This window comes from Aedes albopictus, chromosome 1 (assembly GCF_035046485.1).
Source record: "Aedes albopictus strain Foshan chromosome 1, AalbF5, whole genome shotgun sequence".
Taxonomy (NCBI): Eukaryota; Metazoa; Arthropoda; class Insecta; order Diptera; family Culicidae; genus Aedes; species Aedes albopictus.
The window spans coordinates 252,830,715-252,849,936 of NC_085136.1; the positions used below are offsets into that span (position 1 = coordinate 252,830,715).

The window sequence follows — 19,222 nt, forward strand, 5'->3', positions numbered from 1 at the left end:
CTTTTGCTCTCTGCAAAAACTTAAACAATTTTTCAAACGTTTTATCCCTGTGTGTTCTGCATCTCAGTTGTAGGTTGATGATAAACAATAATAAATTTATTAAAATTTGACAGTAAGATAATGAGAGCAAAATGTTTGTTGCGAAATGGGGCTGACAAAATTGGGTCCTTACTGTATTAGAAAACTAACTGGACATGATAGATTACAAATCGTAGATTTGTATCATGAAAGAAGTTACCGTTACACCCGTAGACTTTAAGATCTAAACTCCAGAACAATTTGGATGACCTAGGATATCCCAACTGATCTGATACTTTCTATTGAACTTTCAGAAGACTTGCTGGACATGATAGATTACAAATCGTAGCATTGCATAATGAAAGAAGTCACCGTTATTCGCGTACACTTTAGGATCTAAACTCAAGAACAATTTGGATGACATAGAATATCCAGAAAAAAATATCCCTCATCATGTTCTACCCTTTCTATGCTGTTGTGCACCAAAACACAGAAATACGTGAAAAAACTAAAATAAAGCGTGGGAAAATTTCGGCTTCAAAGGATTTTAAATGTTTATTGGTTGGGAAACTTGAAGCTATAATTATGGGACACCCTAATGTTAAGTCTCTGTAAACAGAAATTATTGATTTACATTGTTTTTGCCAAAAAAAAAAATAGACAATGTTACATACATGGATGAATCGACAATTTCATTCTTCCAAAGACATACATACATACCCAAATTTTGAATTACACATGCATGTACTCATTTCAGTGAACCCTAATTTGCCTCGGGAGGGTTCAAAAACTTCTCCAGGGCACTTACAAATTGAGCCAGCGCAATTTGTAATACATAGCACCCGCGGTCTTCTCACCTTATTGACCGGTGCTGACCGATCTATTGTATTGCTTTAAACAAAATTGACTAAATGATTTTTAACCATTACAGAGCTCCATTCCCCGCGCTGCTCTGCTCTGGTGCTGCTAGTCGCGTGGCGATCATCGGTCAGTTATGGCTCAATCGTCATCGTCGTAGTCGCCGTCGTCGCCGTCGTCACCACCGCTAGGCATTAATTGTCTACCCATAACAAAAGCCCGTTTTGAGTTTGGTCCGTTGGTTGCTTTTCCCACCCGACAGCGATGTTGAGGAGGAAGGGGCACGCGTTGCACTTAACCTACCTGGCGCTACCGACCAAGCAGTGCCCTCAGTGAGTGTTGAGTACTTTTGCAGTGCAGTTAGTGACCTTGACTTTGCGCGCGCGCCGCCACCGCTCGAGTAGGCTCCGTTCGTGCTTCTAAAACGTTATTACCAATTCGTCTAATGTTTGTCGTTGCAATTCGAATGTTGTCTTGACCAGAAGGTAATTTCCAATCAAACTCCCGCAGTAAAGTGTTCTGTTCTATGCTTTTACTACCGTGATAATGATTCTGATATGTACCTACAAGTACTTGGCTATGGATCGATCGGGATCGTGACCTGTCCAATGCTGGTAGGTGAAGTCGGCAAAGGCGGTACCCGTGCCATACGCGAATATGATAAAGTTGCACCGAATCCAAGTTGCCCCCGGAATATTATGGTTTAGTGTGGAATGTTGTATCGGCGCTGTGAGGCGGTAATTGTAGCATTACCAAGAACCGGCTCCCTCGTTCGATTCGATAACAACCGTGAACTTGAAGATTGCACACAGTGGCTTAGAATGGAGAAATTGCGCAACAAAATGCATTACGTTCATGTAATGCGTTGAATTAGTAGATATAACATAAAACTGCATTCATCATGTTTTGAATTAAAGTTTTTATCTAATTCCCGTTCTACTAAGCACCGACCAGTATTGAGTTTATTCTTACACCTCGCCTAATGCCCAATTTGGTATCAAAACTAATTTATTTTTTTAGCTTCCACATCATGTAATAGATATTTATGTAACGAGATGCAAAATGATGATTTTTACAGCACGAGTTGTACATTTATCCAACGAGGCTGACCGAGTTGGATAAATACGACGAGTGCTGTAAAAATCGAGTTTTGCAACGAGTTGCATACATTTTTTTTGCAATGAAAGAAAAAATCATTAGAATATGATCGTTTCCATCAATATCATCGTGCTTCGCGATGGTTGAATGGGAACGACCACGTGCTCTAGCGTGCAAGACACAAAATTTGGATCAAGCATGCCTTGCTATAACCGTCACAGTTTTTCAAGCTATAGCCGTGGAAACTGAGGGCAGACTGAGGTGGTCAATCAAACAATTGCATTATGATTCATATTGCTACCGAAATGAGTAGCATTATGGACCATAATGCAATTGTTTGGTATCGTACGGAAAAGTAGGCCGTTACCTTACCGAAACGGCAAGTATAACGTAAATAATTATAGTGCCGAGATACAAAAAAAATATTGTAAAAGAACTATGATTTCTTTAAAAAAAATAAGATTGAATAATTGGCCCTCGAATTCTGTTTTCCGTCTAGTCCACGTATTTTGCGGGCACAACCTGAATTCAATTTCCGGCACACCTTTTACGTGACACTACGGTACAATGATACATAGAATGGTCAAAATAATGTTTTGACTGTAGGGTGCCTGTACCCTAGCCTGTACCAGTTATCGCACTACCTAAGAAGAACTATTTCTACAAAAATAAGAAGAAGACAATCGAATGTCATCGATATGTCGAATGATTGATAAGTTCCCATACTTCACAAGAAAAATATAGAAACGGGTCCAAAATTATGTTTAGTATTTACAGTCGACTCTCCACATGTCGATGTTCTACATCTCCATATCTCTCCCTATCTCGATGGTTTGGTAAGTCCCTTCAATCAGCATATATTTTACCTTTCTACATCTCGATATCTCCTTATCGTGATGCGATTTCATTCGTTTTTGTTCGAGATTTTCTCTCCATATGCCCGTTTTTACAGGTTGCTAGATCTCGTTTCTTAGGTGCAAAACATTCAGGGAAGGTGAAGTGACATCTGTTTATTGACGGTTTTTCCTAGTTACGGACGATTTTTCAATCTAGTGTGCATTACAAATTGGTTCTTGAGTTCGATCTCTCCCTATCTCGATGGTCCCTTCAATATCGAGATGTAGAGAGCAGTGAATCAAAATTCAACCATCGTGCAACAATAATGACAATGTCGCAACCTGAATTTGTTGCGACATTCTACCCAATGCGACATACGTTTGTCCCAACTTGAACAGAATAGGACAATGATCGTGCACCACCAGTTTAGAGATTTTTAAGGCTTGCATAGTGATTTTCGAGCGGTAACTTTGAGTCCGTAAACACTGCAACGCTACTGAAGATGTACCATCAAAAAGTTTCGATTTTGGATTGGTAATAATTGATTATTCACGAGTTGAAAAGTACGCAACAAATTCAGGCTCCGTTTTGTCTGCAACAAAAATTTTCGAGATCATGTCATTATCTGTTACCAGTTGGGATAAAGAGTAATCGCCGCGCCTTCTTTGTTGCTTGTTTTGTGCCTCTTTTGTCTGACAATTCTCTTCACTGGTAGAGAGTAAACTGTATTACGGCGTGTGCCAATGATAGGAACCCTGTACCAGTTATGGTCACATTTGTTAATTTGGGTTCCACTTCGCACTATTTACATGCATTCCTTATGGGATTAGCCTAAAGTGACCAGATGATCAGAGCTCCAACGCGGGACATTAATTTGGAAAGATGTATAGTAAGGTGAAATCATGATCAAAGTTTTTATTTTTTTTTTAATTTTTTTTTGTTAACGAATACGTAACGATATTTTCGTAGAATACGAAGCACTTGTAGGGTCACCATCCGTCCTAATTTACCAGGACATGTTCTGATTTTGGTCTAAATTTGGCAAAATCTTTCTTAACAAATCCGAGGAGTTTTCTTGGCTGAGTAGATGGGAACCCTAAGCACTCGTTTCTTCTACCAAGCATATTTTTCAACGTTGTGAGCTTCGCAGAAGTGGGGCAAACTCATAAACAAGTTTTTCTACATTGAAGACTGTAGAAAAAAATGTTTATGAGAAACCTGATAATTAAATCTAGCATGAAACAATGATTTTAATATTTCTTCTCTCAATTGCTTTTAAAATAAAATTAAGGTGGTTCAAACTTCGTACACAACTGAAACAAAAATTGTTTATTACAGCATTGGTGCCTGACAAGGATTACGTGGACTCTACATTATAATTACCCTCAAAGTGCCTGAAAATACTTACCAATCTAGCTTCTGCTTGTCCAAATTTGTCCTTGAATAGTCCGGAAGCTTCTCTGTCAACATTGATTAACTTATTGGATGAATTTAATTCACGAGCTTATTCGTTTGACCCGCCTGCCAGTAGCTTTCTACCCTTTCATGAAATTTGAATTTGAGACAGTTTCGTCTACTATTTTTTGTAATTGTACTCTTGTCACTCTCTATTTTATTCACCGAACTGTAAAATTATGCTGTCTGACTGTGCATAAAAATCAATCAAATATTCGAATTTCTTCATCAAAAATTTAAAAAAATGCTGGACTGCTATCGATTGATAAAAAAGCTCTCAGAAGTTCAAACTGTACTGTAACCCAGAATCTTCATGTACTTTCTCTCAAAAATCTTTCAGTTTCTGAACCCTGATGTTGAAAGTTTTGTTAATAGGTTTGATATGATTTGTGCTTTGCACAAAAGCGGTTTGACTATTTTGGCACTGAAGTTACTATAATATGTTGTATGCTTGTTGAAGTTTTTTCAAATGTGGGACATTTTTACGATTTGAGACGAACGCGGGACATAATTTGTCGCGGGATATTTGGTCGAAATGCGGGACTGTCCCGCGAAACGCGGGACGTCTGGTCACTTTAGATTAGCCATAACTGGTACACTATGGCAAAATAGGGTGCCGAAAAATCAAGGAAAATGATTTATTTCTATCGTAATTTGAGGGAATTGTGAAGTTTAAATGATTGCAATCATCTTTTTTGAACGTGATCTGTTGTTCACAATTTTTTCTTGTTGGTTTGCATCATTGAAGGTTAAAAATCGACTATGGCGAATTTGAGATACTATAGCCATAACCGGTACACTGAGCCTAGGTGTTTATGCGAAAAGTCGGTTAAATTCTTCGCAATCCAAATCAAATCATCTGCTCAAAGTAAGCAGTTTTTACTTATCCTTTGACAGATACATATCTGTCAGAAGATAAGCAAAACAGGGCGGAATTAAAAGGTACAAAACTGATTACATTCATTCGAAGAGGATGTTCTGCATAGAGGGTTCGAAAAGTCGATACAAGATGCTCCAAGTATTGTTGAGAAAACTTTTGAATTAAGATAGATGAAGCTTTTGAATAATACGACACCACAGTGCAACGAAAAAATCTTTCTCTTTTTGTGAAGTTTGTGAATGCAGAAAATCCTCACACACATTTGTTTGCATCCTCCCTAGGCGAAGATATAGGCACAAACAGACGAACAACTTGCGAAATTTCCATCGACCACTCTTTCAACGATAATTTTGAATCTTCATAGTTGTAGGTTTCACAACCAGAGGCACGCACATCGCTTTTCTTTGCGTTTGACATTTCACACTAGCCACTAGCGCCTTCTGTAGACGATATTACATAACCCAGTGTAGCGTGAAACATTTCCACGAGGTGATGGTAGTGTGAGCTGGGCGATGGATTTTCACGAAAATTGTTCTAGGTGTTACGTCTGTTTGTCTGTGATATAGATATGTAAACAAATATTTTACCGACGGGAAAAAGGATTGATTTGAGTAATTGAATAGCTTTTGCTGCATTCTGCAACAAATCCTGCAGCATTGAAATCCATTTTTTATGTCTTTATTAACGAGATTGTTAGCCATAAGCTATTTCATCTCGGGACCCACGCTGTACTTCCCTTCCGAAGGAAGAACTCACATTTGGCGAGTTTGTCGGGAGTGGAATTCGATCCCAGGTCCTCGACGTGATAGTCACGTAACGTGGTTCAACCATCACACCAGGTCCGCTCCACCAATGAAAGCCAACTTTGAAGTGCCACAGAGCTTTTTGTGGGGTGTAAATTGAAGGTTGATTCAAGAAGTTTATCTGGTGAAGTGGAAATTGAACGGTTATGAAGAACAATTCGGCTAGCTGCTACTTTGATACGGTTGCCTTCGTCGTATGCAAAACGAGAAAAAAAAATCAACTCGTAAGTGGAGTGAAATTGAAATAATTGTTCGATAGCCTACATCTCTTTGCTAACATCTGATGTAAGTTTGAATAGCTGTACAAAATGGCTTTTTTCTCGTCAGATATGACGGGAATTAGTGCAAATAACGAAGTAGATTTCTACCCTATTCTTGTGTATGTGAAATGTGAAAAATGTATCTTGTTTTGCAGTCTACAGCAGAACTATTAGATTTTTACTACTTCTTGTCATGAAACTCCAATACATACTAACTTTTGTCGCGATATTCCGATTCCTGATCCATAGTAGAAAACTAAATTACACAGTGGCGTAGGCGGTTATCGCGGTAGCGTGTGTGTATAACACTAGGATGATCCAAGAAATCGTTGCTTACTTTACATCGCTTATTCCATTCCTCTAATTTTGTACCTTCTCCCAAAATTAAAGTTTATTTGGTTGAAAATTGAGCCTAAACAAGCCTTTCGAAGTTTAAATATATAGGAATTGTAATGGGAACCCAATGATCTTCAGTCAATTAACCGTTTATTTTCTTTATTGGGCCCTGGTACTTCTAGTTAATCCTATTGCTAATTAAAACATTATCGAAAACCGTTTCCAAATCAGACTTTTCGGTAATTTGTTACCGATTTTCAGATGGTTACGAAATAAGCTTTGTCGCCAAACAGAAACAGGTTATTTTAAATTTAGACTACCGGAGTGAACCGTTCAACGTAGGTAACAGCGCAGGTAGCACGCATCGCTCAACATTAATATGAACTAGCATAAGGATACCACAGACAAACAGACGTAACAATTAGAACAATTTAATTTCCATCACCCAGTTTACACTATTACCACAGAGAACAGACATCCAAGTCCAGTTCCGAAACTGTGTAAGGAATTTAACGACCATTTGAAATCGGCAACACAAGTGGCAATAGCGTGGCGCTGCAATCGGTTAAGTTCCCATACTAATTTAATTCACCATTTGAAATGTTTCAATTCACCACTGACTGTGGCAATATGGTGTTTGGTGGCGTTAGTGTTGTCATCGTGTATTGGTTTGCAAACTTACTCAAGTAAAGATTCAAATCCTTACACAACTTCCCGAATGAAATTTGTTCTAGCCTGGATGTCTGTTCTCTGTGCTATTACCACCTGATGAACATGTTTCACGAAACACTGCGTTTCACATTATCTCCAACTAGTGTGGCTCTAGTGTGAAACGTCAAACGCAAAGTAAAACGATGTGCGCGCCTCTGGTTGTGAAGGTTAGATTTTTTTTAAATGATTGTAAAAAAATGGAAATGGAATTTAAATACAATGGAAAGTATAAGTATTAGGATGAAGACATTTATTGCCTGTTGCGGAGATTTATAGATGTTGGCGCAAACAAAAAATGATTCCAGCGTTTATTCGCAATGTAAAACTATCGCCAAATGTGTACAATTCAACAGCGTAGCGTAAAATATTCACCAGGACGCGGTCTGTTTTTTTATCTGTGGGCTCAAGCAAGAAAAATCCACGCAACTGGGCTTCGTGGCCGTGCGGTTAGCAGCGCAGCCGTTTAGGTGTATTATTTATAAGCCACGAAGTCTGCATTCGATTCCCACTCCAGCCGGAGAAAAAATTTCGTCCAACGGAAAATTTTATATACTGGATATTTTTCAACTACCGTGGAATTATGTACGGAAAACAAATGGTAACAAAAAATCCAGTACTAAAGCCATATAATGGCACCTTTGTTATGAAGCTGTGAATGCCGGGAAACTATTTTTCGATGATCGATTGTACAGTCGTCTATGATCATGCTCATTGTGACTCAATGTGGTGAAATTTTTCATCGCGTGTTCTACAAAGTTTTGAACTATGCATTTTGATCGGAAACCCCTTCGAGGCATCACTGCACCACCGCGCCTTGATCTTGCTCGATGTACCATGAAAATGTTCAATCCCTCCTCCACCACAAAGTGTAGGTACACTACCTCTCATAGTAGCTTTACGATCCACGACTGATGATGGTCACTCTTGTTTGATTGCCGTTTTGATTACCTACATGGTGTTCTATCAGCAACGGTCAGACGAATGCCGCGCCGTTAGTTGGTTTTGCCTTACATCGTCGGCGGAGCTCGTAAATCCCATGGTTAAATTCTTGACAAGAGCTAACGATTTACATATTTTTTTTTCATATCGCATAACATGTGGTCCACATTTGCTATTTTTTTACCAAGATAATGAGCATGATTATCGATGTAACCGTTTATCGTTGATTAGCGGTCTATGGCAGCGGAAGTTGTGCGCAGGGTTTGATCAGTTGCATTCGTTGATCAGCAGGTATCGTCGGTGTGTGAACAACTGTCCGCGCGGCTTTGGGTGGGAAAATTGCCTTACGTGTGTGAAATAATCGCGAGAAAGATATAGCAAGGACTGATTAAATATTAGCGTGTGCGCTCTGTTTCCAGTTGTAGTGACAAATTATTAAAAAAGCTGTTTTTGGTATTATGTTTGATTTTCTAGAGATGAAGCTTGCCAAACTGCAACGACAATGGGTGCTGCTGAACACGTTGGTGATCGTGCCGTGGATTTCATGTCAGAGTGAGTATTGTTATGGTGTTAATGACTAGAAAAAGTGTAACTTTTCTTGCATAGTTTCCAAATTTAAAGAATACTTCCAATTCTAACCAACTGTCTTTACTTCGAAATTGCGTTCTACGATCGAAGAACAAATGGTTTCATGAGCGATTAAGACAAGAAATTTCCCATGCATCAAGATACAGAGGCTGGTTCCTTCTGAAATGCAAACAATTCTGAAACTCTAGAAGAAACTCTTTAAAGAATTCCTAAAGTATTTTATGAAAGAAATATCAAAAAAAAAAACTTGATGGATTCCCATTGTAAGAATTCCGGGGAAAATCCCTGGAAGAACTCCTGGAGGATTTATAAAAAGATACCTGTAAATAATGCCTTGAAGAATTCGGAGAGGGTTGCTTGAAAGAATTCCGGTAGGAATGCCTGAAAGTGTTCCGGGAGGAGTCGCTTAAAAACTCCATGAGAAATCTTTGGGGGAATTCCCGAATTTCTTAGTGAAGTTCACTTTAAAAATTCCAAGAACAGTCCCTGAAAAGGAAGAACACAAATAGAAGATTTCCAGATCAACTCCCTAAAAATCCTAGGATACTTCCAGGAGAAATCCTTGGGAGAATTTCCATAAAAAAAAACCTTGCAGAATACCAGAAGGAATTTATAGAAAAAAATCTGGAGACATGCCGGGACGGAATCTCCGGAATAAAATCCGTAAGGAATCCCTAGAAGAATTCCGGAAGGCATTCTTGAAAGATTCCTTGAAAGTATTTTGGAACATTTTCGTAGTTTATGGGAAGTATCTTGGGAAGACGTTCTGGGAAGCCTCTCTGTAAGAACTCCTGCAGACCACCACCCTGAAAGAACTCCGGAAAAAATCTCTTCGAATATTTATGGGAAGAAGCCCGACAGGAAATTCAAGAACTCCGGGAGTATCCTTACAAGAATCTCGGAAGACGTGCAAAGAAAATCTTAATAAATTACGTCAAGCAAAAATTGCCCATTTTCAAAACCAGAAAATGAAATGGCAGACAAAGAAAGCCCTTCAACTTATAACTGTGGAAGTGATCAAAGAACACTAAGTTGAAGCGAGGCAGGCCAATTAATTGTATAATAAATCTTGAGATTCCACCTCGTTCCTCATCTCCAGTTTACTTTGGAGGTTTCTTTCTGCATGTCCTGAGACATTTTTCCTAGGTTTCCATTCAAAATTCCTTTCGGGACTCCTTCATTGATCCTTCCCCGGATTTTTAGAGATTTTTGTCGGTATTGCTTCAAGCACCTCTTTAGGTTTTTGCGATTTTTTGAAAAATCCTCTCGAGTTATTTCAGGGATTGCTTCAGACATTCTTCCTAAAATTGTGGAATACCTTCCAGGATTTCTCGCGGGAATCTTACCGGGAACTGTCCAAGAATTACTTTCACCCTTTATTAATTATTTCAGCATTCATTCATGGATTCCTCCTGATATTTTTCCAGGGGTTCATTGCTGGATTCTGGATTCCTCCAGAGTTTGCTCCAGGTATATTCTGGGATTTCTCGCGGGATTTCTTCCAGGATTGCATCGTCGATTTTCCCGGATTTCGTTTAAGATACTCTCATGAGATTCTGCACTGGTTTTCTCGAGGGGTTTTCCCGGAATTTTCTCAGTTGTTTTTTTTTCGCGATCCCTTTAGGGACTCCTCTGGAGTTTTCGGATCGATTTTAACGGATCCCCTCAGAAATGCCTTCAGGGTTCTTTCAGATATTCCTCCCGGTATTCCTTTATTGATTCAGCGATGGATTCCTTTGAGGATTCTTCTAGGGATTCCTCCTGTGATTCCGGTAGGGAATTTTCCTGGTGTTTCTGCAGAGATTTCCCCGGGAATCTTCCAGGGATCCCTCCCGGAATTATTTTATTGATTCCTCCGGGGGTTCCTCTAGTATTCTGTTATGTATTCCTTTAAGGACTTCTCCGGAGATTTGTTCAGGGATTCCACCCGGGATAACTTCATGGATTTCTTTCAGTTTACAAAAAAATTCCCAACATTTCGCTGGAAGTAGACATATATTATTCCTATCACAACGTTTGGAATTCCTGCATTATCTGAAACATGATCCTGAAATCTCAATACATAACTGCACGACAGCAAAAAAAAACATCAAAATATAAATTGTTTTTCTTTTTTTTTCTCACCCAGGACTCGATGCACACCGCAGCAGCCATCGAAACGCCGAATTCCCGGCGGTTCGACCAAGACGGGCTGTATCCTTCCGAAATGACGATACTCGGCGGGTCGGTCTATTCGGGGACTTCGACAGCGCTGAAGTCGACTACAACCCATCGCCCAGTCGGGCGCGTTTTGGTTTCAACCGAGATTTTTATTTCGACTACTCTCGGGACTTACCCGCCACCACCACACGTCGTAGTCTCCCGCTGGTTCGGGAGCGCCCCCGAAACAATGAGGCCGCAGGAGGCGAAGAGTTTTCCTACCGGGAAAAGGACAAGAACGGACCATCCAACTGGGACAAGATTGCACCGCAGTGCGGTGGCAAATACCAGAGCCCGATCATGCTGAACACGAGTAGCGCACTATTTGTCAGGAACAAGAGGCCTTTACAGCTGGTCGGTCAAACCAATCTTCCTCAATCGATCCGGCTGCAAAACGACGGCCATTCGGCCAAGTTCACCTACAATTGGCGCAACGGAGAACGCCCGTACCTCCGTGGAGGTCCCCTCAAGACCAAGTACTTCTTTGAGCAGTTCCACTTCCACTGGGGATCGAACAGCTCGGTTGGATCGGAGCACGTTCTGGACTTCCACCGATACCCAATGGAGTTGCATCTGCTCTTCTACAATTCCCTGTACTCCTCATTCGAAGACGCCCGAAACGAAGTGGACGGCCTGGTGGTGGTGGGTCTTTTCTACGAACTGTACGAAGTCAATGACGAACCGCTCAACACTTGGACCCGTTTCCTGCAGGAAATCGTTAACCCCGAATCGGAGTACACCATCCAGTTCATCGACACGTTCCCGCTGTACGACCTGATCGGAGACGTCGAGTGGCCGTACTTCTCGTACGAGGGAAGTCTGACAACGCCGCCATGTCTGGAGACGGTAACGTGGATCGTGTCGGCCAAACCGCTGCTGATTACACCACGGGAAATCCGAGAATTCCGAAAGATTCGATCCCGAAGTGGTCCCATGGTAAACAACTACCGTCCGGTTCAGAAGCTGTACAATCGCCGAGTCTACCGATACTAGTATGGAGGATGGCGCGACGAGTGATAAACAAATGCATTTGAAAACAGATTTCAGACGTTTTAGATTAAGGAAATAGCTCAAAGCCAAAACCAAAGTATTCGCTTCCGGGCGGGCATTAATCTTAAGTATATCGGTAATGTGGTGCATTATTAGAGCATGAACTGAAGAATGTTAGGAAAGCTGACCGGAGGGCGTTAGAAAATGTTCGATTTTGTGTTCCACTGATTGTTGTAAACCAAAGCAGTTTTTTTTATGTTCAAATATCTATTGTACTTATCCTCATTTATGTATGTCTATACGGATACATCTTTCAATTTTGAGCTTTGCATTACTTAAAGAGAACTTTTTAAATGATAAACAAATTTTATGAACGAATTATATTTAAACATACGCAAATGAATTCATTGAATTGTGCTATATAATCCGAATATTCTAAATGTGAAATGTTATTTTTTCTACGTTTCACTATCACGTTTCTGGCTGCGCATCTTGATAAGCTCACCTACAATACCTAGGGGCTGTCCATAAACCACGTGGTCATGAGGGGGGGGGGGGGGGGGGGGTGGGTTCGGCCAATGACCATTTATTGTATGGAAGAAAAAAAATTTTTGTATGAACTAATGACCACGCTGGGGGGGGGGGGGGGGGGGTGTTAAGAAGTCCCAAAAAAATGACCACGTGGTTTATGGACAGCCCCCTACCTACTATCCTTACGAGCGGCCTTCTTGCGATTGAGCTGACAAATGGCACCATTTACTTCACTTAATGAGGAATTTGGTTGGTTCCCGTCATGCTGCCATGCTGATGTTGTCATTTCTTCCGATGCCTTGATTCTCAGGGCCTGCGTTCTCTGCATCATTCAGGTGTTTGTCGAAGCGCTGCTTCCACCTTTCCACCTCACGTTCGTACGTCAAAAAGCTCCCGTTGCACATTTCAGCTCGCGGCACGAGTCCGTTGTGTGATTCGTTGAGTTTCTGTGATAAATTCCGCGTAGCATGAGAACAGCGTAGCAATGCCATTTTCATGCTCTTCGCTTCTTCCAGTCGACGTTTCTTCTCCCGCTATAGGCGGATCTATTCTCCTCCTAAACCGCTTTACATTTCTCGTCGAACCAATCATTCCATCTACTCCGTGACCTGCTTCCAGCTACATTGTTGATAGTTGCTCTAACTAAGTTGCTACTTGCGTTCCCATTTCATATGACCGTTTATTCTTTAGGTACTCGGTTTTGGAATTGGACTTGCATGTCCGTTCTCAGTGCCGAAGTTTCGTTGAGATCCGTCGTACACCCGAGTACTCAGCTTTAGCCAGGGGACGAAACAAGTTTTCACAACCCAAAAAAGTCAAAACATCCCACAAAAAGTCGAATATCCACCGAAAAGACAATTAGCTACACTGCCCTCGGACGCATAAATGTCACATGTTACATTAGAAAATCACGAGAAGAATGCATATGAAATTTCAAATTAAACTTTGGATATAGTCGCATTTGATTGGCTTCAACGCAATTCAACCACAGACAAACAGACGTCTCACTCTACTCAATTCCCATCGTTACCCTTTTTAACGGTTATTTCAAATATTTTGTAGTTCGCAAATGGCTCGGTCATGGCGCTCGCATCGTTTTTGCTCCTGGTTGACGTCAGCACAGTAAAACCGCTCAGCACTAAAATGTGTAAGCCCTACTCATAAGTGCATAATTTCCAGACCACACAAAAATGTGTTAGAGTTACACATTCTCAAAAACAGCTCGTACACTCGTCTAGATGCGAAATGTCGATATCTTTTTTGTTTTCCTAGGTCACTAGTAAACCTAGCCAGATTGTTGCACAATTTTTTTTGCGAATTTAACGATTTTGCGGACACAGGAGCTGATTTTGTGAATGTGCAAGGGTTACACATTTTTGGTGTAGTCTGGAAATTATGCACTCTAGTGCTGAGCGGCGTTAGCGTGAGAGAAAATAGGTAGAGAAGCGAAGAGTGAACAGCCCTCTGAACGGCAACACTTTTTCTGTTTTGATTTCGTCACTCGGATGGTGGCAACTGCCAACAAACAGATTAATCCACCTATCGAGGGTAGTGTCTTTCTCGTGTACTGCATTAGAAAATGATTTATGCTGTTGATTTATTAACAAGAATTCATCTAAATTGTATACTAAAAAGGATTAATTTTCATCAATTTAAGGAATCAATGTTATTTACAGTAATATCTTTGATATTTAAAAATATTGGTAAAAAAATGCTTCAAATGATCGCAATATTTATCTTGAATTATGCGGCAATCGTCAAGGTTTGTTGATTTTGTTCGGTAGGATACCAGTTTGACGGTTCGATAAGGTATTTTTGGCTTCACACTCTTCGCTTCTCTACCTATTTTCTCTGGTTGACGTTTGCTCACTACCGCCACCTACTGAGTGGTTTGCGTAACACAGCACGGTTAATATTGGGCGATTGTGTTTTCGTGACGATGATTATTATCGCAGTTTGTTCCAAGTGGTACGTCTGTTTGTCTGTGATTCAACTATCGAAATAGGGTGGGGCGGGGCAAGATGGGTCACCTGAGGATGGATCACCATAACTTTGTAAATACATCGTATTGGTTTGTATTCGTCCGCTACTCTTTAATACACTAGTTAGCTATGCTAAAAGGCGATAAAAAGTTCCTTACATACAAAATATGATATTAAACGAGCAGTTTTAAAAAGTGATCAATTTGGCGCCGTGAAAAAAGTGCGGGGCAAGATGGGTCACCTTTTAACTAATTCACATTTTCTCAACGAAAAACGTCAAAATATGAGATTTGTTCCGCATTCATATATGCTCCATATCCATACTGAGTAAACAAGAGCTACTAGTAAACATTTTATAAATTTATTTAAAATATAAAAAACTTTACGATTTGAGTGGTCCTAAGGCGACTTGAAAATCGATGTTTTCACTAAAAAATTATCATAATTTTATGTTATAATTTTGAGCGTTCATTCCGCTTGATTGAAGTCATTTATGAGATGGTCTTGTAATAAAAAATAATTAACTTTTGATTACTTCAACAATACGTTCAAAATTGAAGGTGACCCATCTTGCCCCGCGGCCGTTTATATGGAGATTATATGGAATGTATCGCATAAGAAAAATGGCTAAAAACCATTTTATTTTTTATTTCCAATGAGAGTGAATTATTTTTCAATCAATGCCCCAAACTTTTGTATATTCATGCTGGTCATCTAACAAAATTATTAACATCGACAAAACATGAGTAATGCGCCCAAAAATGGCACTGACCCATCTTGCCCCGCCCCACCCTATATATACAATACTTTCATATGTTGACAAAATATTGTGGATTTACCGGCTACTTGTATTCTACCGGTTACTTAAGTAGCCGTTACAAAGTAGCCGTTTTCATATAAAAATCAACTTGATTGTCAAAAAATGAATGTCGCTGAGTAGCTAGTGGAAACGAGGAATAGCGCATACAATAAAAATGTTTAAAATCATTTTTAAGTTACTCTTTTTATAAAACGGCTACTTTGGAGGCCATACTGAAGCGACCGGTAGAATACAAGTAGCCGGTAAATCCACAATATTTCAAAAATATATATCTAAATAGGGTATTGTACCATTTGGGCAGGTGTACCTATTTTGGGCACTTGCCGCTATAACTAAGCCAATACCCAACCAATTGATTTGAATTTTTGTACAGAGTTAGATACTGTACGTGCCTAACTCTATTCAAAATTTAAAATCAATCGGTTGGAAATTGACTTAGTTATAGCGGCAAGTACCCAAAATAGGTACACCTGCCCAAATGATACAAGACCCTATGACTTTTGACAATAAAACCTCAAAAATGTCGAAATGTAACATGTGACATTTATGCGTCCGACGGCAGTACAGTCAGTGGTGAGTACGCATATCTAGGTAAGTTTACACACCAAATTTCGATTTTTCCATCCAGCAAAATAAATTGCTGGAAGGGTATCAGCAAACTATAGGTTGCCGTAAATGCAGCAACGATAACTGAAGAGCCAGCAAAATAAGACACTGCTGAAACACCAGCAAAAGTGCTGTCAAACACTTAACATATTCATGATCACTTTTTGCGCGTCTTTGTCCGAAACACTTCGCAAGCAGAAGGATCTGAGAATTCCCCTCCAAAAAAGTTAAAAATTTCATCATATTTACCATTAAGATTCAATGAGCCACTTCTTCGATGAGCCTTCTTTCTGTTTGTGGTAAAGAAACACGTAAATCTAGTTATAAAGAACATTTTTTATCAATGTTTGTTTCAATTGTAAAGAAAAAAAAAATCCGGCTGGACTCCCCCTCGGGCAAAATTGCTGAACGATCAGCAAAACAAGCTGTCAAAACGCATTGCTGAAAACTCAGCAAGAATTATTTTGCTGGTTGGATTACTGGTTTTACAGCTTGTCAAAAACCAGCAAAATATTGCTGGTTTCCAGCGAAATAAAAATAGTGTGTAATATTCACCACCGAAAAAAGCGAGGAAACTTTGCGGTAGCAGCGCCAAAACCGCCTTCCACCAAAGCACAGAGAACAGACATCCAAGTCCAGTTCCGAAACTGTGTAAGGAATTTACCGGTCCTTTGAAATGGCAACACAAGTGGCGATTCCGTGGTGGCGCTGCTATCTCAAAATTCTCTCCCATCCATGCTAGAACACATTTTCTCACGAAAGCTGTGTAAGAACTCAAATATTTTTCGCGTTGACAACACTAGCGTCACCATACTGCAAATTGCCACAATCAGTGGTGAGTAAACATATCTAGATAAGTTTCATATTCACCACTGACAACGGCATGAAAACTTTGCGATAGCAGCGCCACCACGGAATTGCCACTACACTGAAAGGCGGCTTGCAGTAATGACAAGCATAACAATGTTTTTAAATTTACCATGGTATTGAGCTTTGCAAGGATTTCGCGACGATCGTGCAAATCTGGAGCAACATTTGAAAAGGGCATACAAGCATTGGTAAACAATGACTTCACACGTCGCTCCCTAGCCCCCATCAGCTTATTCACAAAAACTAAGACCGTTATCAGATAGAGCAAACATCGATCTTTCAGATAACGGTGTTTATTTGCGTGGGCGGGCTGCTGTTATGCCCGACGAAGCGTTTTCGAAAAAAGACATAAGACCTCTTGGGCCCTTTTCAAATGTTGCTCCAGAAATGCTCAATCTTTGACAGCACAATGTTCACACATCCAACAACAAAGGAAACAGTGCATAAACAAACCGCTTAGTCGAAACACCACCCCAAAATAACGCTCCGTTACTGGAAAACTGTAGCGGCGACATCAACCAATGTATGCTGAAACCGGTGTGCATATTTTGTGGTGGGAAAATTCTGTTTGCCTGTGCGTCGTATTTGGCGCAAGATCGTCAATAAAACATGATCATCGACCCACCAACGCTTCTTGTGTGCGTTTTGTTTCTTCTCACATCAACCGGTTCGATAGCTGAGTGGTAGCATGCGAGCCTGGTGATGTCAAGGTTCTTGGTTCGAATCCGGTTGCCAATCAGGCTGGTTAATTGAAAATCGAGTCCATGGTAAAATTGAAAACATAATTCTGTTGAATTGAAACGAAAATCAGTCTGCACAAGTTTAGTGGAGTTGTGTATTTAAATTGACCCTCAGAATAGTAATTTTCACCGCAAGCCGCCGTTCAGTGTAGTGTTGCCATTTTAAATGCCAGTAAATTCCTTACACAGTTTCGGAACTGGACTTGGATGTCTATTCTCTGTGGTGTGTATACAATACACTGACTTATATTGTACTACATGACATGTAACAGATAAATTAATTTACATGACATGTCTGTATTCCATGCTCCAATTATGTGTCATGAAGTATCAATTTTTCTAGCGATCTGGGAAGGTACTCTCTGTCATAAACATATATGTACATTCTATACAAATTTCTTTACTAACTAACTTGATTAACTCTTATCAGCAACTCGTATTCTCGTTCATTCAGTATTAGGTTCTTTAAATTGGAATGTAACTCGCTTTGCCCCTCACTGGTTCCCTGTAATAAACCTAGTTCACGTTTGGTGTCAGTTTAGCATTCCGCAAACAATAAACTTACATTAGGAGGTTACATTATGCATACCGGCAGATTGGTACTAATGTTCTAAACACACTATTGCTAGGTACCCACTACTATTGCACGTGACAGCTGTGATCGATGAAAAGCGACAAACGTGAAAGTGCCGCGCGGTGGCCCTAATGAGATACCCTGGGGCAGAAATTTTCATTAGTAGATACTACTATACCTACCATAAAAAAATGCCGATATCATGGTGGAGTTGGTTCAGTGAAAATTGAATTTGAGCTTAATCGTCATTCTCTTCGTATTGCACTTTTACCGAATGGAGTCGCGAAAAATTGTTTTTAATAAATACCGTGGACCGGAAAGGTACATCATGTCAGTTCGAACTGTGACAAAGCTCAGGATGAAAGTGCTTACAGTTCTAGTGGTGTCGCTCGGGCTGGTAGCATCGCAGGTGTTCAGCGATGAGCGTAAGTTATGGAAGGATCCTAGTAGGCCTTCGTCAACCTTACTTTGACTTCGCATTCAAACATCAGAAATGTGTTATCAAATCATCTTCCTGAACCAATCGTTTTCGTCTCCAATAACTATGTCATAGCCGACTTTACCTACGGACCCAACGCTGAGTCAGAGTGGGGTAACGCCTATCCGGAGTGTAACGGAACTATGCAAAGCCCTATTCCGCTGTCGGCAATGACGGCCCGTCCGGGTCTCGAGGCGCAACCGTTGGAGTTGACAAATTATCAACTGGATCCTACCCAGGTCACGGTCATCAATGATGGAAAATTGGGTAAGCATGAATGGATTCTATTACATACCAGCTGTTTCGGCAAATGTTGTCCTGCTTGATTCAACTTTTCCCTTAATTTTCCCTTAACCTTTAACCCCTAATTTTCTTAATTTTATAAAGCAAAAGATAAAAAAAAGTAAAAAATAGCAGAACAAAACATAGACGGCTTAAACCGGACATTTCGTTCAATTCTAAGCACAGATTTTATTTCAAAACCTGTGATTTTATTTCAAAACTGATACAACCAAACACATTGGTCTGTGCTACTATCTATACAACTAATTGGTACAGTATCTACTATCTGGCAGGGGCTATTTACGTTTGTCAGTATGTAGCTTCAAAGCGCTAAGTTATCCATTTCGAAAAGTAGGTTGATAGTGTG

At 40.1% G+C, this 19,222-nt stretch overlaps 1 protein-coding gene across 2 annotated transcripts in view; it reads left to right on the plus strand.

Annotated features, from left to right (window-relative positions):
* LOC134285569 (carbonic anhydrase 2-like) overlaps window positions 1–12,375 on the plus strand; it is a 43,575-nt gene extending 31,200 nt beyond the window's left edge. The window contains exons 1-3 of one of the 2 annotated variants that reach the window (XM_062846620.1): window positions 1,024–1,361; window positions 8,670–8,747; window positions 10,912–12,375. In XM_062846620.1, coding sequence (XP_062702604.1) covers window positions 8,672–8,747; window positions 10,912–11,975 — 1,140 coding nt within the window. In that variant the 5' untranslated portion in view covers window positions 1,024–1,361; window positions 8,670–8,671 and the 3' untranslated portion in view covers window positions 11,976–12,375. Of the gene's footprint in view, window positions 1–1,023; window positions 1,362–8,669; window positions 8,748–10,911 lie in introns of those variants that run through there. The other variant, XM_062846619.1, reaches the window with a different exon arrangement.
* Window positions 12,376–19,222: the final 6,847 nt, after the last annotated feature.